The sequence below is a fragment of the Vombatus ursinus genome, unplaced genomic scaffold (genome assembly GCF_900497805.2).
Source record: "Vombatus ursinus unplaced genomic scaffold, bare-nosed wombat genome assembly UNPS02014961.1, whole genome shotgun sequence".
Classification (NCBI taxonomy): Eukaryota; Metazoa; Chordata; class Mammalia; order Diprotodontia; family Vombatidae; genus Vombatus; species Vombatus ursinus.
Window position 1 is genome coordinate 1,839,705 of NW_020954739.1, and position 23,570 is coordinate 1,863,274.

The window sequence follows — 23,570 nt, forward strand, 5'->3', positions numbered from 1 at the left end:
TCCTTTCACCAGTGCTTCTGCTGCATGAGCTCTTGATGAGCTGAACTGGCCAACCTTCCAGGCAAGGGCTTTACCCACTAACACATAAAGCCTTTTCAGACGAGCAGGACCTGTAGCATTTGTACTTTGCCAGGCAAGCTTTTAAGAACCATGGGATATCTCTATGTCAGTCAACAAGCATTTATTAAGTACCTACTGTGTTGCCAGATGTTGGGAATGCAAAGACAAAAATGAAGCAGTCCCTTGTCCTCATGGAGCATACACTCAACAAGACGATGAAATAGAAACTGAAGCTTTAGTGACAGCTGGAAATTCACAAATACTCTAAGCATCCAGATGGTAGGAGAGAGTCCATCTCATTATGGAAATAGTGTTCTCTTTGGGAGACTTAATAACAAAGGACAAGAAAAGTGCAAATTCACATGTATGATCTCACCTTCTGATCTTTACAGACCAGGAACATTAATCTGTTTTGGAGGATTTACCTGTGATTTCTCATCTAAAGAGAAAACTAGGTAAAATAAAACAAAACCCATAATAATATAATTCATTAATTAAGAAAGATACTACAGGCCAAACCAAGTCTTACCCAAATAAAGCAACAGAATGGAAACATTGGTGTTAATGCTGTCCCCTGACACCAATGTTACAGTTTAAAAAGGGGGGGAGGGGTGCTGCTCTTCAGCATGATTATATTCCTAACCCATTGTCCCACATTTCATCCAGCAAATATTTATTAAGCACCAGTTACATACAAGATGTTAGCTACATGACGAAGATTTGATTATAAGCACCAGTATTAACAATTCTATGAGAGTTCTGGTAGGTGCTTAGTGAATTAATGTTGAGGAAAATATAATCCAAGGAGATTATTTCCAAAGTGGAGGGAAAGAGGGTCATGGAACTCTTCCTATAGGTATTGGACCCTGTGTAAAGAATGTGGAAGATTTAAACAGGGAGAGGATTCTAGGCACTGGGTAAAGTTTGATCAGGGACCTAGAAGTAAAAAAGGGCAAGACAAGCATACCCAGTCACTGTGATTCAGTTTGGCCAGGTGATGGTGACTGCAACATAAGGCTGCAAAGAGTACGGTGGAGGCAAGCCAAAGGCTCTTGAACGCAACTAAAGAAAGTTTCTTCAGTAGGCCACAGGGATTTGTTGAAGATCGAAGGTTGTGGGTTGGGAATTTGATTTTGCAGCATGTGAAGGACAGATTAGGAGAGACAGGAGCCAGGAGACTTTGGGAAGCAGTTTGGATGCTACAGCAATGCTACAACATTGGACTGAAAAAATAGGAAAGATGTTTCAGAGATAGGCCCCAAAGGTCTTGGCAGTTAACCAGATGTGAGACTGAAGAAATGACAGTAGTCAAAGATGATTCTGGTTTGGACATTGGAAAGTTGATGCCAGTAACACAAACTGGGCATTTGAAGGAGGAGGTTTTGGAGGAAACAGTTTAGTTTGCTGATGATGGGACATCTTAGAGGTTATCTGGAGTGCCTTTTGAAGGTGTGGGAATGGATGGAGTAGTGAAAAGACTGAGAATAGCCTTTAGGTTACAACTGCACTTAAGAGTGAAGCTAGGAAGAGGGACTGAGGAGATAGGAGGAGAACCATGACAGTGTCTGAGAAGCTCAAGGAGGAAGGGAAAGGTAGGGGTTGAATATGTGTGCTAGACAGAACACTGGATTTATAGTCACATTACCTGTGTGATCTGGAGTGGAGGAAATAAGATCACCTTCTCTCACCTCCATGTGTTTGACCATGTCCCCAAGTGCCCAGAATCCTCTCCCTCTTCACCTTCACCTCTTGGAATTCCTAGCTCATGGCAAGACTCACCTCAAGCCCTACTTTCTATTAAATATCTTTCCTGATGTCTTTAGCTGTTAGGACTCCCCAAACCCCATGCATAATTACAGTGCACTTATTTTGTATTATCCATATACATTTTGTTTTTCCTCCAGGAGAGTGTAAATTCCTCAAGGGCAAAAACTTTTTTTGCCTGTGTATTCCCAGCACCTATCCTAGAACTTGGTACATACTAGGGACTTAATAAGAACTTGTTAAGTAAATAATCATCTCCAGGGTCTTTTCTGGCTCTAAATCCTATGAGAAGGCTGACCACGGAGTCAAGAAAAACCCCCTTGAGAGGCTAGAACAGGACTAACTGATTGGGAAACCTGAATAGGTCAATTGAGATTTTGTTTCCCAGTACTGGGACATGGATCTCTGATGATTCTGGCCTAGTCCTCTTAAACCACATGGGAGAAATTATATAAAATGTAATTACATTTATAGGTCTAAGATGGGGAATGAGATTTAACAATGCAGTATAGTGGAAGGAGCACTGGCTTTGGGGTCAGAGGACCCAAGTTTGAATTGTGTGTCTGGTACCTGTGTGGCCTTGAAGAAGTCACTTGCCCTCTGTGCTAGAGCTCAGAGAGCTTTACGAACTTTGGCAATTTCCTTTGCAGTTCTCATTCCTATGATGCTCTGAGACGTGATCACATAGCATAGTAGGTTTGATGAGTTTAATAACTTAGTTTTCAAGATCCAAACCTTACCTATATTGGAAGCAAATCTGTCTTCAGCTCAGTGATCCGACATTTCCTTCACAACTTCCTCCAAAGCTTTCTCAATTGTCAGTGGTGGTGACTTGTGCTTCCTAATATACTGCAAGATAACCAGAAATCTGTGAGCTTTGTCACCTAGACATCTCTAGTAACAGTCTATTCGCAGTGTTGGATGTTTGACCTTAAATTGTTCATACGGATAACAGTAGAAAGTCCTATCCACATCAACACTGGAAACACAACTGGCCAAAAAAAAAACCACTAGAGATTATCTCTATGTTTTCTCAGATAAGCAGCAACACAGAGAGAGAAACCTTGGGAAAATAATAGCAACTGATAATACTAGCTCTTCAGGAGCTGGCAGCTGCTAATCATCATCACAACAACTAACATAGAGTACTTTATTTAAGGTTTGCAAACTGCTTTACTATTTATTGTCTCATTCTCATTGATCAATGACGGAGGGAGGTCTTATTATTATCTCCATTTTACAGGTGAAACCAAGAGCAATTAAGGGATTTGCCCAGGGTCACACAGCTGATAAGTATCTGAGGCAGGTTTTGAACTCGGGTCTTTCTGACTCCCAGTCCAATGCTCTATCCACTATGCCTAGATGACTACTGGGGTTCCTTCCAACTCTCAAATTCTGATTCTGTGAGTTTGGGAAACAACACTTGGAGATGGAGGGGGGGTGGTGGAAATAAGTATTTACTAAATGCCTATTATGTGCCAGGCACTGTGCTAAGTACTTTTAAAATATCTCATTTGATCCATGAGGCATGATACAGTACTGATACTGGGGGTAGGGGGAGGGGGAGGACATCCGGGTGTAGTCTACCACGTAGTTAGATTTGGGCAAAACACTTCAGAGGTTTCAGAAAGGATCCTATTGACTAAGGGAAAGTCAGCCCAGAAGAGATGGGAAAAACTCAAAAATCACTTGAGAAAAAATATGATTTTTCAGAAGAGAATGATGTGGATGCACAGGCAACTCTCCGACCAGCCACATAACAATAAACAGAAGAGCATGCCACGAGACTAAAGATAGCATCAGGAATGCTAATGCTGGCAAAGGAAGGCAAGGACAACAAAATGAAGTGTTAGCTATACTGGGGGAGAAAGGCTCAGAGAAGGCCCAAGACTTTTGCTCAGGGTGGATGGAATGATGATGACTAACAACAGCAGCTCCATCCTTACTTGCTTCTATTTTCTCAACCAAGGACAATGACCTTTTGCAACCAGAAACAACTGAACAAAAATGACTAAGACAGTGCTGATACCCAAGATAAGTAAGAAGGCATCATGATGAATTCTTACCACCTGGCAGAGATAAACTAAAATCTTGGGCGGTGAACAAACTGGCAGATGTGATGGCTGAGGGCCAACAGTAATATCTGAAAGATCATGTAAAATGAGAGAAGTCACATAAGACTGGAGGCCTCATATATGTGCTCCTGATTTTCAAGAGACCAGAATCTGCAAACTATAGGCCAGCAAGCTGACTCATTCCTGGGAAAATTTCAGAATGGATCATTAAAGAGAGGTGGGCAAGCATCCAGAAAGGGAAGCAGTGATTACAAAAAAATTAGCATGTATTTAATAACAGGTCACATCAAACTAACCTCTTTTTCTTTTTTTTTTTCTTTTGACAGTTATTATAAATGAGTAGATGAAGAATATTATAGGTCAGTGGTTCTCAGATTTTTGGTCTCAAGACCCTTTTATAATCTTAAAAATTATTGAAGCCCCCAAAGAACTTTTGTTTATGTGGGTTATATCTATTAACACATATTGTATTAGAAATAAAAATACCTTTGTATTACTACAAAAAGGTTTGACTCAAGGACCGCCTGAAAACCTCTTGGGGACAGACTCCTAGGGGGTCCCTGGATCACACTTTGAGAACTACTGTTCTATATTTTTTAGCAAAGCTTCTTATCCTATGGTATTCTTTTGACAAAAACTGGAGAAATATAGATTTAGACAATAATATGATTGGAGAGACTCATAAGTGGTTGGGTAGCTGGACTCAAAGAGTAGAGTTGTTAATGTTTCCATGCCAGCAAGGGAGGAGGTGTCCAGGAGGGTACCCTAGGGATCCAGGCTTGGCCCAATGTGTAGATAGCATACTCAACACATTGCAGATGACACTGTTAGCCAGAAGGAACTGTTAATACACTAAATGAAAAGATTTTATGTGCAAAGCACTGTACTAAGTCCTGGGAATACAAATATAAAGGCAAGATAGTCTCTATTTTTTTTTTTAAAGACAATTGGGGTTAAGTGATTTGCCCAGGGTCACTCAGCTAGTAAGTGTAATGCATTTGGTCTGAGGCCAGATTTGAACTCAGGTCCTCCTGACTTCAGGGCCAGTGCTCTATCCACTGCACAACCGAGCTGCCCCTGATAGTCTCTACTCTTAAGAAGCTCACATTCTAAGGGGAGGAGAGAGCAACAAATATAGGTTTCAGCGGCAAGTCAGATGGAAAGATCCCATGGTCCTTATGGCACAGTGGCAAAAGGAAAGGTAATAATTTTCTTTAATTTCTTCTGACAATAAAGCTATATTAATTTCTGACCTTGAACCATTTGCCACTGCCAAGGACTTTGGTGTTGAGAAATTACTTTTCCAGGTCTTCAGGAGCTGTAGCTGTTGAGGAGGCGAGGGCTGCAGCACCTGCAGAAGCAGCTGCCAGGTCGCATCTCCACAAGGCTTGGCTCTGTGGATGATGGCTACCAACAAGGTCCAGTGGTACAAGAGTTGTTTGGGGCTCACCTATTGAGTGACAGCACTTTGTCAACAAGTCATATTGATAGTATCAAAGGTGATAGGGCCCTTGTCCCCTGGAGTTGCTCTCTTTAGTGATGGTTATGGGGGCCAGGATGGCAGTGGGCCCTGCTATTCCCAGAACTTTGGGGATTGCAATCTTGAAGAGTTATCTCCAAGGTCTCAGAGGAGATGGTGGCAGTAGTTTGACTCACCCGACCTGTGCTGCCTCCTGTGGATGACAGGATCCAAAAGGATCTTAACAGGCTAGAACATTTGGCTAATGAAGATAAAATTCAATAGATGTAAAGTGGCAAGTCTCATACTTGGATAGAAAACATTAACTTCACAAGTATAAATTGGAGAGCCTTGGTTCGGCAATAATTGCTCCAAGGGTTTTCGTGGGCTCCAAGTTCAATATGAGGCAGTAGGTGTCATGTCACAGCCACAAAAGTGAATGCAGTCTTGGATTGCACCTAAGAGAGGTCTATCTTCCAGGAATAAGGAGATGTGAGTCCCAGTGTACACTGCCCTCATTAGACCTCATGTGGATTACTGTGTTCAGTTCTAGGGAGATGTGGTTTCAGAAAGACACTGATAAGAGGGAAGTTATCTGGGGAGGGTAATCAGGATGATAAAGGGACTTGAATCTCTGTCATGTGACTAAATGAGAAAGCACTTCTTAAATACTTCCAACGTGTCAAGGTCTGGGGAAACAAACACAAAAGCCAAGACCATTGCTTCTCTCAAAGAGCTTCCATTCTAATAAATTAGGAGGAAGTACATCCATATGTAGGAATGGTAGCCAAATGAGATACTTTGCATTGCAAAATTACACAGATGGTGACTAGAGCCATTGTGGAACAGACTGACACACCTTCTCCAGATGGCAATGACTTGATTTGATTATAGCTCCAGAACTGAAACAGAAGGAGGTGGAAAGAAAAGGTTAAATGTGCTGGAGTAGCATGCCTGCTGGAGAAAAAATGGCCAGAAAGTGAACTGAAATATGGCTGGAGCTCAGGGACCAGGTGTAGAGGCTGAAGGAGACAATCACTGGTCAGGATGGTAGGGCACCAGGGCAGGAGTTCTAGGTACTGAACTCAACTGAACATCATGAAAATGTTAAGTCTCCAGGGCTTGGATTCTGCTCTGGGGGCCATGGTGACTGGTAAAGAAATGACCAAGGAGTAGATGACATTTGGTTGAAGGAGTTGGGCATGGTCAGCCTGGAGAAGAAACGACTTGGTACGTGACTGTTAGCTTAAGGTATCTGGAGGGCCATCATTGAAGGAGGGTTTAGACTTGTTCTCGCTGTTTGGCTCCAGACGACAGACCCAAAGTAGTGGACAGAAGTTGCAAAGAGGAAAACTTACTACCTTGCAGTAATAGCTAGCATTTATACATAGTGCTTTTAAAGTAGGCAAAGTGTGATCTCAAGCTTGATGTCAGGAAAAACTTCCTAACAGATTTGTCCAAAAGTTGACTGTGCCATTTCAAGAGGTTGAGTCCTTCCTCCTCACAGGTCTCCAAGCAGAGGCTGGACTGAATGACCACTCATCAGGTATGTTGTAATACGGTTTCTTTTTGTGTGTAATTTGAACTTAAGTGCCACCGAAGTCTCTTCCTGTGCTCTGGGGACAGCGAGCCAGAGAGAGGGGAAGCATGGCTTCTGACTGAATACCACAGAATTCCCCAAGGTGTAAAACACGTTCCACTTTTGTCCAGTTCATATATATCATACATAAAGATGGACCACTTGATGGAAATGAGGAACTACTCTGTCCCTGTCAATTCCTCCCCTGTAACAACTCTCACTTTCATCTGCTCCTTTCTGTTCCTACTGCCCACAGCTACAGGTCCCCTAGAAGCTGTACCATTGCTACCCTTATTACCAATCACCTGGCTAGTGGAAAAGCCTTCCTGCCTCCACTCTGCCTCCTCCAATCCTGTGGACCTGAGTTTGAATTCAGGCTCCATCTCTTATTTGTGTGACCAAGGCCAAGTCATCTAACCTGAGCCTCAGTTGCCTCAACTTCAAAATGGAAATACTAACACTTACCTGTACGAACTGTCATATAAAGTTATTGTGAAGAAAACACATTGAGGTTTACCAAGTATTCTCTAAATGGCCGTTGGCTGTTGGCTATTACAGATTATAATCTGGTCAGGTCATTCTGCTACTTCAGTAGCTCTCCACTTACTACCTACCAAGTCAAGTTCAAATTCTTTTGCCTAGCATTCAGCATCCTGCATAATCTAGTGCCATCTAATTCCCTGCCACTATTACATGTCAGCACTTTGGTGAATTTCTAGGATACTTACCTAACAGATATTACAGATATCAGTATACCACCCCAACAGACCGTATAAGCCCATGAGGAGAAGGCCAGTTTTACCTAAATTCAAATCTTCCCCAGGGCCTGGCCTCTGCACCAAGATGGTAGAGAATGGTAGAGAATGGTAGAGAAAATGCTTAATGTTTGCTGAATGCAAACAGTCCTTTTCCCACCTGAAATTCTTTCAGCTTGCAAGGATCACATGTGGGTGATGAATGATGGTGGTCTTCACCCACACTCCTTTTAATCTACTCCTCACCATGTTTGAAATGCTGGCAGACTTGGGTCCTTTCCCTGTGGTCCATGGACACTTCAAATGCCCGGTGCATCCAGGATGCGTGCTCATTTATCAACCCTAATCCTTTCACAAAGTGTTAACACAGGGACAAAAGCCTTCCCCACAACTCACCAGCATTTCAAACGGACATCTCAGAAGCCCCAGGACCAAACTAACGAAAGGTGTGAGTTCAGGCTGCAATCTAGAATAGAACATGTTTGCCACTCCCACCCCAAAACAGGAGGTTTGTGCTACACTTACCTCTTTAACTTCTTCCAATGTATGATAATGGAATGTGTCATCTTCCAGGGACTTCAGGAGAGAAAAATGCAGATACTGGCTGGTCTCCATAAACTGCTTTGTCAATGTCAGCTGCTGTTTTAACATGTCATTCAAAGCAAAGGCTGCAGGACTGTAGGCTGTCAGAGCTGTAAAACATTTAAAAAAAAAAGATTTTATGCTGATATGAAGTTATGAAGTTAAAAATGGCACTACTGTCATCTTTCCATTATTCAGAAGTAAGTCACCTCGTTAGTATACTAGAGAGGTAATTCTTTTGCTTGGCTTTTTGGACATAACACTGAAAGGCATTTCCACCCATAAAACAGGAAAGAAACATCAGATCTTGAATCCTGAGTCTTACACAGTCCCCCACCAGCTATTTCCCCCATTTTTAGGGGGCCAATGCCTAAAGCCCCAGTTCCATTTAACAGCTTAATATCAACTGGCTTTTCAAAGGGATATCCTCTTCATAGAAATATCAAGAACAAATATAAAAGCATTTCCCCAGTACTTCAAGGGCATATTTCCCTGTACACCACCTCAATCTAGGGAGGAGAAGGAAAATTAGGCTAAAAACCTAGCCCAGTTCCTACACAGCACCAGTCCCACCAGGTTCACATACAGATAGGGCATGAGACCGTATCTCAGCCACCACCGCTGGGGTCCTGAAGGTCACTCCCTAAAACCACTCTTTATCTCTTAGGACATCAGCATTTATAATGACAGGATGCCAAGGGAGGTTCTCCTCTCTTCATACTTTAGGACGCTGATGCTGCTCTAGCTACAAAACCCGACCTCTGGGATGTTGAGACATCAAGGAAGCCCTCTGGATCTTTCACACTCACGAGGTCTTGGGCTCTACTCCTTTCTCAAGTCACCAAGCTCCCCCAAGAGTACTGAGGCCGAGAGACCATCATGGAAACTGAGAGGATTTTCTGAATGCTTCTGCAACCAAAAAGTCCCCTCCTCTCCTACAAGGAGGCACTATCTTCTGCCCAGCATTCAGCACATAGAGACCTAATCTGAGGTACTCTGAGCATGCACCAGACCCCTGCACTTTGAGGACGAGCCCACATCTGCTATTTTCCCGGGTCAGGTATCCAAGGCAGGACAAAGAATTTTCTAAGACTTGACAAAACAGTTGATTACTCTCCACTGCTGGTGATTCACCTGGACAAAAATGATACTTCCAGAAAGAGCGCTATCAAAGAACAAAGAGTTTTCAGCAAGAAAATGAAGGCCTTAGGGACACAGGTGGTGTTTTCTTCACTGCTGCCCTTTGAAGGTAAGGGATTCCGAAGAGAAAAGCAAACTTGGGAAGGGAACAGCTGGTTAAGAAAAGGATGTTTGAAAATGGAATTTGGATTTCTGGCCCACAGCTTAAAATACCATAGAAATGACCAGATCTTGGCCAGGAATGAAGTTTACCTAACAACGGCTGGGATAAGAACTCACTGAATAGTGTCAAGAGTACTAAAGCTGAGGATGAAAACTAAAGACAACAAAAAGGCTTTGTTTTTTGTTCGCTGCAAACTATATTGAGAAAAAGAGGAGGATCACAAAATGTATGGGACTGCTACTCAGGGTATATGGGTGATAGCAACTAATAAAAGAGAATGAACAGGTGCTTAAGTCATTTTACTAATGTTTTCTCTGCTAAAGAGAATATGCTTTAGATCAAAAGGACAGAACAAACATGGCTAACTTCCTAGTTGATATGTAAGAAAAGAGCTAGTAACACTGCACTCTGCTTGCCCTGGATAGGTTCAAATCACCTGACCCAGATGAATTGCTGAAAGGAACTAACATATAATTGCTGAGCCACTGTTAGTGACCTTGGACAGATTACAGAAAATGGGAGGGAGCACTACAGAACTGGACAAGGACAAGGACATATGTCCTGATTTTAAAAAGGCTGGGAGGGGGGGCAGAGAATTGATGGTCCAAAATATAGTCTAGGAAGCTTGATTCTGATTTCTGGCAAAACTCTGTATTATTAAAAAGATAGTTAGTGGGAAAAAAAGAAACAATAATTACAAAAACAGGTTGTGTCTGCCTAATCTTTTTTTCCAACAAGCTTACCAAACTGGTAGATCAGGAGGACATGGGCATAATTTATTTAGATTTTAGCAAAGGACCTAAGAGTCTGTCATACTTTTATTGTACAAAAGATATATACAAGCCAATCGATTGTACAATGAGGAGGCTATGAAACTGGTTGGATGGCCAGCACAAAAAAATCATTTGGAAAGAGGTCTCCTATAGCATACACTAGGTTTCTATGCTTGGCACTGTGCTGCTTAACATTTTTATCCAAGACTTGGTTAAAAACTTATCAAATCTGCAGGTGACACAAAGCTGGTAATAAGTAAATGGGAAGCACAGCTAACACACTGGATAACAGAGTCAATACTCAAAAAGGTCTTGATGGACTAGAAGACTGAAATGAATAAAATGCTATTGTAATTTGAAGTTTAATAGAAGTTAATGTGAAGTCTTACATGGGCTCAAAAAAATCAACTTCATAAGTAAAATATAGGAGAGGCATGACTAGATAGAAGTTTATGTGAAAGAGATATGGGAGTTTTAAGAAACTGCAAGCTCAACATGAGTCAACAGTGTTATGATGGCCAAATAAATTACCATGATTTTAGGCTGACTTGAGGGGAATAGATACCAAGACAAGAGGGGATGCGGTCATTCCCATCTTCTACCCTGGTCACACCACATCTGGAATGTTGTGTTCACTTCTGGGTGCCGCATTTTAGGAAGGACCTTGAAAAGTTGGAGAGTTTCCAGAGGAGGACAATTAGAATGGTGAAAGGCCTTAGCTTTGTGCACTAAGAGGCTCAACAGAAGGAATTTAAGGATGCTGAGAAAAGAGACATCTTAAGGGAGATGCGATAGCTGTCTTCAGTTATCTGAAGAGCTGTCAGATGGAAGAGGGATGAATCTTGTTCTTTTTGGTACCTGAGGAGAGAACTTGGTACAGTGGCTAGAAGGTGACAAATTTAGGTTTGATGCCAGGAAAAGCTTCCTAACAATGAGAGCTGCCTAGAAGTGGCCTCAGCTGATTTCAAGAGGGATTCAATTGGAGGTCTTTAAGCAAAGGAGAAAGAACCACTTGGGAGTTCTGCTGCAGATGGAATTTTTTTTTAGGTAGGGGTCAGACTAGATATCCACAAGATCCCTTCCAACTCTGAGATTCTGTGAATTTCAAAAACTATATATACATAAAACCTAGCTATTGAAACTGAAGTTTTCATTACAATTACTAATTAACATTTAATAAGCATATTCTTGCAATTACCTAAGCCACTGGAACAACTAAGGTTGAACAGCCAAGAGTCAATGCTACTTTTTATGAAATTATCACACTTTAACACTTCAGAAGATTGATAATGTCACCTTTATGGGTATTTCCTCTTACAAATGCAGATCCCAAACCTTCAGGGAATAAGCCTCTTCATGAGCTGTGGTGGCTCTTAGATTAAGACGTGGAGTCTAGTGCTGCACTCAAAGCCTTTTACCTCTAGAGGGCCAGCCAGACTAAGAATACAAGTTAAGAATCCAAGGCCACTTCTATGCCTTTGTGAGGCAGACTGGAACATCAGTGGGATTTAAAGATATACCACTGGTAATAAAATGTATCAAAGACATTTTTTGGGGTAAGGGCAGGGGGTTGCAAAGAAACAGGCATAGAACTATGGACTGGTGCAAACTTTTTTTTTTTACTATTTTTTTTTAGGCAGTTGGGATTAAGTGACTTGCCCAGGGTCACACAGCTAGTAAGTGTCAAGTGTTTGGTCTGAGGCTGGATTTGAACTCAGGTCCTCCAGACTCCAGGGCCGGTGCTCTATCCACTGCGCTACCTCGCTGCCCCTGGTGCAAACTTTCTAAAGAGGAATCTGGCAACACACAATAAAAATTGCTCGTCTCTGCCAGGTATGGGGAATCTGTGGCCTTCTAGGTCCTTAGGTGCAGCCTTTTGAATGAGTCCAAATTTAACAGAACAAATCATTGTACTAAGGGGATTTGCTCTATGAAGTTTAGATTCAGTCAAAGAGCTGCATTTGAGGACCTAGAGGGGGCCACTCCTGGAACCTATACCCTTTCATCCAGTGATACCACTGAAGAATCTTTACTGTAAAGATATCATTGAGGGGGAGGAGGAGCACAAGCCCAGCTATGTGGCGCAGAGGATAGAGTACCGGTCCTGAAGTCAGGAGAACCTGAGTTCAAATCCAGCCTCAGACATTTAGTAGCTATATGACTCCAGGCAAGTCACTTAACCCAAATGCCTTTTAAAAAAAAAAAAAGGTGAGGGAGGGGGAAGGATTTATCTGTACCCCCCCCAAAAAGGCTCTTTTTATCTATAATACTGAAAACAATTTGTTATGTCTAATGTACTGGGGAAAATCTCATATTATTTTGTTATATGAAAAATAACATTATGGCCCTACCAAGTTATGAGTATGATGGAAAGGAAATATAATATCAAGACATACAAAGTGTTTCAAAATATAGTAAATAAAATAGGAACAATGTAAACAATGACAAGAAGTATGTGCTTTTTGAAAGGACAGATAGAGGAAGATTTAAAAGGTGACAGAGCCAGATGTACTGAGGTTTCTTGTTTGTGTTTTGTTAGAAGGTAGGTTTTTATATAATTTTAAAAGTTTAATTAAAAAAGAAATAGTTCAAGTTTAGGAGTTTTATTTGGAGAATTAATCCCATATTTAGTTAAATTATTTATTAGTATTTGTTTTAAACATTAAGTTTATAATAATAAAAATTATATGAAATATAAATTGAGGGCCTTTACCTTCTATTGCATCAGCACTAATCACATGACTGGCAATAGGTTCAGGATCCAAATAAGCTCTCCCCAGACTTGGGCCAATGGTCGCCACACTCTCTATAGTTTAAAGGACAAAAGGTTAGAGTTCTGACCTATATAAGTTATGGGTTGAAAAATAACAATGTTTTTCACAGTAATACAACAGATACTTGTCACAGCTTAGGTAACCTATCCTCTGTAAGTGCCCTAAAACTATAGGAATAATCAATGTTTCCTTTGTTCTATAAGTCACCAATATCATGACTAGTAAAATACTTTGATATTTCAAGGCCCTGTCTTTTGTGATGACTCCATCTATTGATATAAACTACAATACTTAGATGACTTAGCAGACAGTCTTTTAAGGATGGCTTTAGGGGCAGCTAGGTGGCACAGTGGATAGAGCACCAGCCCAGGAGTCAGGAGGACCTGACTTCAAATCTGGCCTCAGGCACATAACACTCACTAGCTGTGTGACTCTGGGCAAGTCACTTAACCCCAATTGCCTCACTAAAAAAAAAAAAGAATGGCTTGGGCCAAAAAGGTTATACCATGACAACCAGTCTAGTGATAAGGCTTTTCCAAGCATAGGAGGCCAGTCCTTGGATGGCAATGTGGATTCAGTGCTGGAGACGGTGTCAAGAAGACCTGGGTTTGAATCCTAATGAGTTATGTGACCCTGGCCAACTCACTTAAGTTCTGTCTTATTTTCCTCCTCTGTAAAATGAGGGAAGTGGGCCAGATGGACTTCTAAGATCCTTTCTGGCTCTACTCTAAAATTCTAAGTCAGTACTAGACAAGACTTACTGGAGTTCACATGCCTCTCCACAGCCTTTAAGAACCCAGTCACCTTAATTCCACAGTGATGCCCTTGTAGAGGATTTTAATGGAATAATCACAAAATGTTTTAAAAATTAGTTATTACTCTTCTCTTTTTTACCATGTTTATAATTTTTACAACTTCATTTCCTCTTTCAAGTTTTTCTGATTTAACAGTGTCAACCTTTCTTCCATAGCCAGTCTTATCTGCCCATTCCAATAGACAGACCTGAACTACATGTCCTATAGGCATCTCAAACTCACTATGTCCAAAACAAGACTCATTTTCCCCCTGAAAACCACCCTTTTTCCAAACTTACCTTTTCTGTTGAGGACATCATCTTTCCAGTCACCCAGGTTAACAAAATCAGTGGCATTCTTGACTCCTCAATCTCCCTTCAAATATCAATTCAGTTGCCAAATCTTTTTCCATAAGATATCTTACATCTGCTCACACTTTCTCTCCACTAACATGATTATCATCCCAGTTCTGATCCTCTTTGACCTCTCATTTGGAATAGTGGGTAGTGGGTAGCCGGGCCTTGAATCAGGAAGACTCATGTTCCTGAGTTCAAGTTTGGCCTCAGACACTTACTAGCTGTGTGACCCTGGGCAAGTCACTTAACCTTGTTTGCCTCAGTTTCCTTATCTATAAAATAAGCTAAAGAAGGAAATGGCAAACCATTCTAATAGCTTTGCCAAGAAAACCCCAAGTGGGGTCATAAAAAGTGGGACATGACTGGAACAACTCAAAGACATTTGGTCTCCCTGCCTCACGTCTCTCACACTAGATGTGAAAGTGATTTTCCTAAAACACAAATCTGACCACGTCACTACCTTAGTCAATAAACTCCAGTGACTTTCTATTAGCTCTAGGATCAAAAGTGAACGGTTCTGTTGGAGCAGTGGCCTCAAGGCCACTTCCAGTCTTATTACATATTTCAGTATTCCCCTTCACACACTCGGGTCAACAAAACTGTCCTTCCTCTTCCTGACACATGAAATCCCTTCTCCAGACTCCATGCCTTTTCACTGGCTGTCCTCCATGCCTGGAATGCCTTTCCCTCTCCCCTCTCCCTTTTGGAATCCCTAGTTTCCTTCAGGGATTAGCTCAAGCATCACCTTCTCTATATGAAGCCCTAACTGATCCCACCAGCCATGGGTGCCTTTCTCCCAATATTATCTTGTATCTATTTTGTATCTCTCTACATATGTGCATGTTATCTTGCTTGTCAATGTCCCCATGGGTAGGGTCTCTGTATCTCTAGCACTGGCCTGTTCTGGCAAGCCTTTAACAAATGCTTGTGGATTATTTTTCCATCTACATGCCTGTAAGAGTGGCTGTGGTTTTTTATCAGGAAAAAAAAAAAGCCAATGGTATTTGTAATTCTGAATATCTTCTGTACCAAAGTCTTTTAGGGATCTATCTAGTTTTCTTCAAAAATAGCATGTTGAACTCTGCTTTTTTTTTTTTTTAAACCAAAAGTCAAGTAAGCACATTTGTTTCTGCTTCCAAGACACTTGGTGTCAAGAGAGACATGGGTTCTCCTCCTAGCTCTGCCCCTAACTCACTCTGGAACCTTAGGCAAGTCATTTTACCTTCTGGCCCTAAGTTTTCTCATTTGAAAAACACAAAAGATGGAGAAGATCTCTGAGGGCCTTTCCAGTACTAAAGTTGTATGATTCCTAGTTTTTCTTTCTACTTTTGTCATTGGGCATTGCGTATTTATGCTCAGATAAGAAAACTGGCATTCCCAATATTTCATTCAAACAAACTGACATTTTTTGCAGTCAGATTTACTTTTATGATATAATAGAAACTCACATTTACATGATATTTCCGTTAAAATAAAAATTTACATGTATTATTTCATTTTGTACTCACATCAACCCTATGAGATAGAGTGTATAAATACTGTACTGGAGGTTACTTGTTGAATGCGGTTAAGTTACTTATCAAATGAGGCAATATTTGTAAAGCATTTTAGCACAGTGCCTGGCACACAGTGGGCACTATATCAGCGCTTATTCCCTCCCCTTCCTTTCCCTCAGGCTCACTGATCAGAGACTTAGAGCTAAAAAAATCCTTAGAAACCCTCTAATCTAACCCCCTCATTTTACAGTTGAGTAAACTGAGGCCTGCTGAAGGCCTCATAAAGTAGTATGGCAGAAAGTAGTAGATTCCTAACTTGAACCCAGACTTTTTCACCTCTATTTGAAAGTTACCAAGAATATGGTAATCAATTGGAATTCCAGCACTGACTGGCCATATCTACCTTTATATTATAAATTAAAATCAAGCTGAACATGACAGGTAGCAAAATATACATTCCTCTCTCACTCTCCCAAAAATGTCTATTAAGTTATTTACTGCTTATCTAAATGGGAAGGGAGAAGAAAATACAATCTTAAAATATTAGATGTTTTCAGTCCAAAAAGACAAAGGCTTCATGAATGGTAATATGATATAAGGGCAAGATAACTAACCCTAGGACAGAAAATATGGGATCCAGTTTTCTCTCTGATTTCCTTCTCGTTCTTGTGACCCTCAACAGGTCACTTCACTTCCTTAGGCTTCAGTTTCTTCATCTGCAAGATGAAAGGGCTGGACCAGATGACCCCTGAGAGCCCTTCCCACTCCTGACCCATGGTTCTGTGACTGAGGCTTATGAAACTATGATATGTATATCTCATTCACAAACTCACAAAATGAGGTACCAGAATCTGAGGGTCCCAAAGCAATCTGAAGTCTCCAAGTAAATAAAAGCAACTATCACTTTATACACTAGGCAGTAAACTTATGGAACTCATTATCCTGAATTAATTTATTAAGCATTGATTAAGAACTATTGTGTGCTCAGAACTATCAAAGATTCATGAACGAAAGACACAAAGCAGGTTACCAAAGGCATTGAGGGATTATTATGGTACATTCCTAAAATTCTGAGGCAGCTGTCATGGGAAGCAATAGCTCTCATATACATACATATATATATATATATCTCCTATAAAATATACATTAGGGTACATGTTAAGAGTCAGAACACGGGGCTGAGGACATCACTGACATAGGTCAATACCAACACATCTTATAGCTAGACAGAGCCTTAGAGATCATCTGGTCCAGGGGTGGGGAACCCTTGGCCTCAAGGCCACATGTGACCCTCTAGGTCCTCAAGTGTGGCCCTTTGACTAAATCCAAATTTCACAGAATAAATTCTCCCACCAGATTCTGGTCTAATCCCTTTCACTTGATAAATGAGTAAACCAAAGGCCAGAGATGACTTAAGTGACAACCAAAGTCACATAACTAATTGGTAGCAGGACCACGACACTAACCCAGATCTGCTGTTCCAGGTTCAGTCTAATTCCACTGACTGGCACTGTTTTTATGGCTGGCACATAATGGTGAACACATAATTGAAACCAGAACCGACACACGTAGCAGCTTTCGGTTCCTTCGCCTGCCTTAGAACAGCACTTGCGGAGACTTTCACTAGTCGAACCCACACTCACCCTTTGTCCAGCTGTAGGTGAATGCAGGATCGTAAGTCTGAACAGCCACTTCTTTCACTAAGAGTCTCCTTACATTCTCTCTCCACTTCTGAGCAGGCCCTTCTGACTCTGTGGGAAGGTCTCTTTGAGAATATGAAGGGCTCTCAGACAAAGACTCCAGTGTCTTGTCTAATGACTCTGGGGAACAGGCTGTTTGCCCAGATACTGTGGAAGTTGGAGATTTTTCAAAATCTTCAGAATACACTGAGTTTACAGAACTGTCCTGAGATCCAGGAGATGGTGACCTCCTGCTGGAAATACTTTCCTCTCTAGAAAAGGTGACAGGCTCCTCATTCACATCCTCACACAGTTCACTTGCAGTGTGACTTTCCTCTTCAGTAGCAATAGAAGTAATGTTCACACTTGTCTCTGGGTTCATTTCTTTGGCAGTTCTTTCCTGTATACTTTTTACAGCGGACACATTTGTTTGTAATTCTTTGCTTGGTTGTTTTATTTTGTGATCATCTTCCTAAAATAAAAAAAAAGTAACTTGGAGGTAGGAACTAGGAAAGTTATTTCTATTTATTTATTTATTTATTTTTTAAGCAATTGGGGTTAAGTGACTTGCCCAGGGTCACACAGCTAGTAAGTGTCAAGTGTTTGGTCTGAGGCCAGATTTGAATTCAGGTCCTCCTGACTTCAGGGCCAGTGCTTTATCCACTGTGCCACCTAGCTAGCCCTATGAAAGTTATTTCTAAAAGATTAGGATTATAGATTTAGAGCTGAAAGGGAGAACATCTAATTCAACTGCCTCATTTTGTGAAGAAGATACTGAGACCCAAAAAAAGGAAGCAACCTCTCCAGGGTCACGCTGGGAATAGGCAAGTATTATAATTCAAACCTAGGTCCACTAACTCCAAACACCCTGCTTTTTTGACTACATCATGCAGCCTCCCACATCTAATACATACGATATAACATAAGAGGCAGCATGCTGTGGTGGCCAGAGCAACAAGACCAGGGTTCAAGGCCTACCGGACACATACTGGCTGGCCAAATCAACCTCTCCATGCTCTGAGTCAGAGGTGTCAAACACCCGCTAGAGTGCTCCCAGTGCAGCCCAAACTAGACTAAAATGTAGTTGGGAATTTACTTAACAAAATAAATAAAAATACAATTAGAATACAGATAATGTTAATATGTGTTTTTCTAAATCCATATGCAGCCACAGGGATCCTCATGCACCACATAGCAGTCCCCATTTCTATCTGAGTTTGACACCCCTGGTCTAGACTTCTTAAACTGTGGGTCACAAATGGAAAAAGTTTAAGCAGCCCTGGTCTAGATAACTCTAAGACTTATAAGCTGCAGAGAAGGCTAACCTATATTAATAGAGGATGTTTCCACACCCAGGAATTCCCTATAACAAAAAATTCCAAGGTCCAGTCCCTTATCCTTATTTGAAACAGTAACTATTTACAGGAAGTCTTACAAATGTAATACCATATATTAGAATATCTATGAAACTATATTATTACAATTAGAGTCCTTTAAGTGTTGCTTTGCATGTCTTTAGCATGAAACATTTATAGAGCAATTCAGTTATAGGAAGTATTCCTCATTTGCTAAACAATGCTGTCTTATCTTGTTATTACCTAAATGCAAGCCACTACAATTAACAACTCTCCCATATGACTGTTAAAACTTAAAAATCAGCTTCTGTCTTTACTTACTTTTTGTCCGAGTTTTGCTTTCTCACTGACATCATCTGGAACCAAATCATCAAGGGATAAAATATTTATTTTAAAATCTGTCATTGAAAGATGAATTGGTTACAATGTGAAAGCAAAATATAATTTTTAAAACGTAAGGTAAACAATCATTTAAGCATATCATTTTTATAAACATGACAACAGCAAAGTTAAAGGGAGAGGAGAAATCTGGGAGTCAAGAGTCTGTTCTAATCCTCGTGTTCCCAGACTTTCCCAGACTTGGAAAATCAGTCTTCACATCTTCAGGGCCCAGTCCTTCAAGGGCAGAAAAAGGGCTAATGTTCCACGGGAGAAAAAAGTAAGGTTCAACTGAAGCCAGCCCCCTGCAAGAACAACATGAGATGACACTGCCTCTTGGCTCCTCCACAGCTACCTGGATCCTGTTTGTTCTTCGGTATACAAACCAAATCTCACCTCACTGAGAACGTCTTTCCCGACCACCTTATTTTATCCTAAAGCTATCTCTGTCCTGAGACTTCCCAGAGCATTACTGTTTATATAGTTGCTACGACAATTCACCATGCACAGAAATACCACAGATTAAAAAAAATCATCTGGAAAGAAATTCATTTCCATGAGAGGCAGCTCAATGACACAGTGGATAGATTATTGGACTCAAGAGTCAGAAATCTCCAAGTTTAATCCTATCCCAGATACCTATAAGCTGTATTACTCTAGAATCGGGATGACAATAGCACCTATCTTACAGGGTTGTTGTTATGATCTAAGGACAGCTCGTGTATAAAGCACTTTGCAAACCTTAAAGCACTACATTAATGCTGCTATTATTATATTAGCAATAATAATTGAGCAAACATTTTAAAATGTACATTCTTTGTGCAAAGTACAGTGTTACACATTAGGCATACAAAGACAAAAAACAAAGAGCCTTTCCTCCTCAAAAAACATCTATTCTACTGAAAACAAAGCCTTTAACAGTTGGCCTGTAGAGGGAGAGGAGAACAGGCACAAGTTGTGGCAACCTCAGCAAAGTATCACTAGTAAATTCAGAAGACAACGAGGAGGTCAGGGTGCAACCTCAGGTGCAGGCATGCACTGGGGCCCATGTGGTCTTTCCACCTGGAAAAGGGCAGAAAGTCTGGTTCTTGATCCCTATGCTACCTATATAATTTCTACCACTGGTAACAAAGTTTATGACAACCAAATGTGTAGTTGGAATACATCTCCTCCTAAACAGGAATTGCACATCACTGCCTTGTGACACAGTTTCTATTTTATCTTAAACTGCCACTCAAAGGGCTGATTATTATCTAGCTTCTACCTTGTGTCTTCTCCTTCCCCCACCCCAAATCTCCCCACATACAACTAGTGGAACAAGAGTAATAGGAGCCTGGTTCATACTTCTCATATGGTACACCTGGTACACACACCTGACGTAGTACAGGGTTATGGAAGGAATAGATAGATGCTCCACGTGTGACTTGGTTTTTATTGAGGAAAATTTTTTAAGTCACACAGCAAGAAAATAAATGTTTTCAAACATAACCTTTAAGTACCATCTTTCTTACCATTCCCTTCTGTCTTTTTGGCCCTAATACTGAACCCAAGTATGTATTCATATTGACTGAGTTTTTTACTAAATTTAAAATACAGGTGAATTTCTCCTTTGCAAACTCTATTAAATTACTTTTTACTTGGATCTAGCCCTTACCCAATTTCTTTGTTGGGAGTCAGGAACCCTTGAAAGAAGGTTCCCAGGCTTACTTTGAGGGGCACTGTTCTATTAGGCCAAGTGCTACCTTCCTCCAGGAATTACTCTTTGAGGGCAGGGACTGCTCTGTTTTTATCTTTGTATCCCCAGGACCTGTTATAGTATGTTGCACATAGAAGATGTATAATAATTTTTTGTTAAATGGGATACAGAAATACTAGCCTTATGTTTTGAGTAATAATAATTCAGCTTATAATAAATAACATATTAGACTAAACGTTACCATTTAAGCTATCACTGCATGCTTCAGAGAACAACTCATCCAATGATCCAATTTCAGTCTCCTCGGGTGAGAATGCTAGCTTTATGTGTTCCATTTTAGGGGATGTTGGCCTTGAAAAATAATGCATTATCGAAAGTGATGGTGATCTTAAAGTTTTGTTAGCTGAAAAGCCATTCTGTGGGGAAGGAGCTCTTGAAGGGCTATTATGGGAGGTTGTTTCTTGACAGCTTTCCTCAGGCAGGCATAATGTTCGAAAAAGCTTGAGACCAGAAAATTCTTCGTTGGGTGGAGAAAGTGGACCTGGTGGACTCAGAATCTCGTCCTAATTTCAAAGGAACAAAAGTCATGGTAATTAACTTTAGATATTTCACAAAAAAAATGCTGCCATGTTAACATTAAACCATTAAATTAAAGAAAGGCAACTTTTCAATCTCAAATACAAATCTTTTGTTTGAATAAATCAACAAATATGTATCAAGTGCCTACTAAAAGCCAGGCACAGTGCATGGTGTCAAAGACATATGTAACAATTCTTGCCCTCGAGGAGCTTACATCCTATCAATGAACACTGCAGGTACATACACCTCTAAGTATACACCAAACATAAGGTAGTTTGTAAAGAAGAGCCCTGGTAGTTAGCTAAGATTTGAAGGGCCAAAAATGGAAATGAGGAGGGAGTACATTTCAGTCATAGAAATTTGCCAGGCCAAAGCAAACAGAGTGTCATGTATAAGAAAGAAGCTGCCCAGTTGTGGCAAGAGGAGGGACGTATAATGAGGCTGGAAAGGGAGGCTGGGGCCAGGCTGTTAAATGCCAGACAGAGAAGTTCTTATTCAACCCTAGATCACCAGAAGCTTTTAGATCACCCAGAAGAATTGTAAATAAGGGCTTATTAGTTATATGAGTGGAAAAACTGCCTTATTTACACTGGAACCTAGTGCTTTGCATATATCAGGTACATAATAAATGTTTGTAGAATGAGTGAAATACCAGTTTCTCCTATGAAACGTTCTTTTAAAGTAACATAGAGGCAACTTCTTCTGCAAGAAGTTCCTAATAGTATAACTTGGTAAAGGACAAAAAAAAAAAAAATAAAATCCCATTTTAAAATGGAAAGTGAGTAACACCTTACCATAGATAGTGCCTTATATCCATCCTCTTTAAGTTTAGTGTTCATAAGAACAGCATTCTGAGATGTCTCTTTGTCACTGAAAGGCTTCACGAAGTTTCCCAGCAACAATTTCATTTCCTCTTCATCACTATCCGGAGAAACCATCTTTCCAACTGGCTCTTTCTGTTTTGGTGGTTGAGAACTCTTGACATTTCCAGACTCTGCTGTACTGGCTATATTTTCAATGGCTGGACCTTTCTTCTTCAGAAATCGACTCACTCTTTCATTGCTACTAGCAATGGGAACTTCATCCCTGCATTGCCAGGGAATGTCACTTACATTCTTCAGAGAAAGGGTATCAACTCTCTGATTCAAAGAAACGTCATCAGCATTTTTCCCATCTGTATCGATGTCAGACAAATCAACTTGCAGTTTTCGGCTCATTATTTTAGTTTCTATTTGTGCTAATTTCATTAAAGCTGCATTAGCCCTGATCTTGGAAGCGGTAGTCAGTGGTCTACTTAGAGAGGTCTTGCATCCCATCTCCCTTACAGTACTACCCTTGAAGAAAAACTGGTTTTCATCAACATTTTGCTTCCTCTTTAGGAATCTGCTTTGGCTAAATGGTGTCTTAGCAAGGCCTTCACCTTTGAAGACCCTATTCTGAGTTTGTTTTATCCTCATATCTCCTATGGAAACATCACTGGAATCATAAAACAAATCACTAGCTAAGTGGCTGGTGTTTAACAAGCTGGCTTTCCTTGCTGCTGACATCCTAGAAAGGGAGGAAATGGAGAGAAAGAGGCCTTTACTCATTCCTTCTCAGTGCAGTTAAGAGTTCAGAAATTTGAATTCAAATTCTATACTCTAATACCTACCTTTAAGGACAAAGTCTGATAATTTCACCAAGTGTCTGTTTCTTATTTGGCAAAAATCAATCTCTTAACTTGTGGAGACAGGCTACCATAGTAGTCTTGGAGTAAAAAGACCTGAGTTCAAGTTCTGGCTCTGCCACTTACTAGTTGACAGGACTTTGTGCAAGTCACTAAACAATCTGGACCTCAGTTTCTTTACTTATAAAAGGAGGATAATCATATTTGTGCCACTCCACCCCAACACTGTTATGAGTAAAGCTTAGAGTGATACAGAAACATCAGCCACTGCTATCCAACAAATGCTTACTGAGAGCCTACAGAAAGTGGCCCAGATGATTTTTTGGTAAAGGTCCTTGGATTTGAAGTCATAGTTTTTTATTTTTTTATTTTGGGAGTTTTTGAGTACATGAAGTATGGCCTGTGTTTATTTAAGAAATCTTTGAAAAACAATGCCATTGAAAAGGT

The 23,570-nt window shown here is 40.6% G+C and overlaps 1 protein-coding gene across 5 annotated transcripts in view; it reads right to left on the minus strand.

The window, feature by feature from the left end:
• The window catches only part of CUNH19orf44 (chromosome unknown C19orf44 homolog), a 50,563-nt gene that overhangs the window by 23,702 nt on the left and 3,291 nt on the right, over positions 1 to 23,570 (minus strand). For 3 of the 5 annotated variants that reach the window (XM_027845359.1, XM_027845358.1, XM_027845360.1), the window contains exons 2-8: positions 22,252 to 23,005; positions 21,120 to 21,441; positions 19,126 to 19,202; positions 17,414 to 17,921; positions 13,064 to 13,156; positions 8,218 to 8,384; positions 2,565 to 2,673 (exon numbers count right to left, since the gene is read on the minus strand). In XM_027845359.1, coding sequence (XP_027701160.1) covers positions 2,593 to 2,673; positions 8,218 to 8,384; positions 13,064 to 13,156; positions 17,414 to 17,921; positions 19,126 to 19,202; positions 21,120 to 21,441; positions 22,252 to 23,004 — 2,001 coding nt within the window. In that variant the 5' untranslated portion in view covers position 23,005 and the 3' untranslated portion in view covers positions 2,565 to 2,592. The remainder of the gene's footprint in view (positions 1 to 2,564; positions 2,674 to 8,217; positions 8,385 to 13,063; positions 13,157 to 17,413; positions 17,922 to 19,125; positions 19,203 to 21,119; positions 21,442 to 22,251; positions 23,006 to 23,570) is intronic. The other 2 variants (XM_027845361.1, XM_027845362.1) reach the window with 2 other exon arrangements.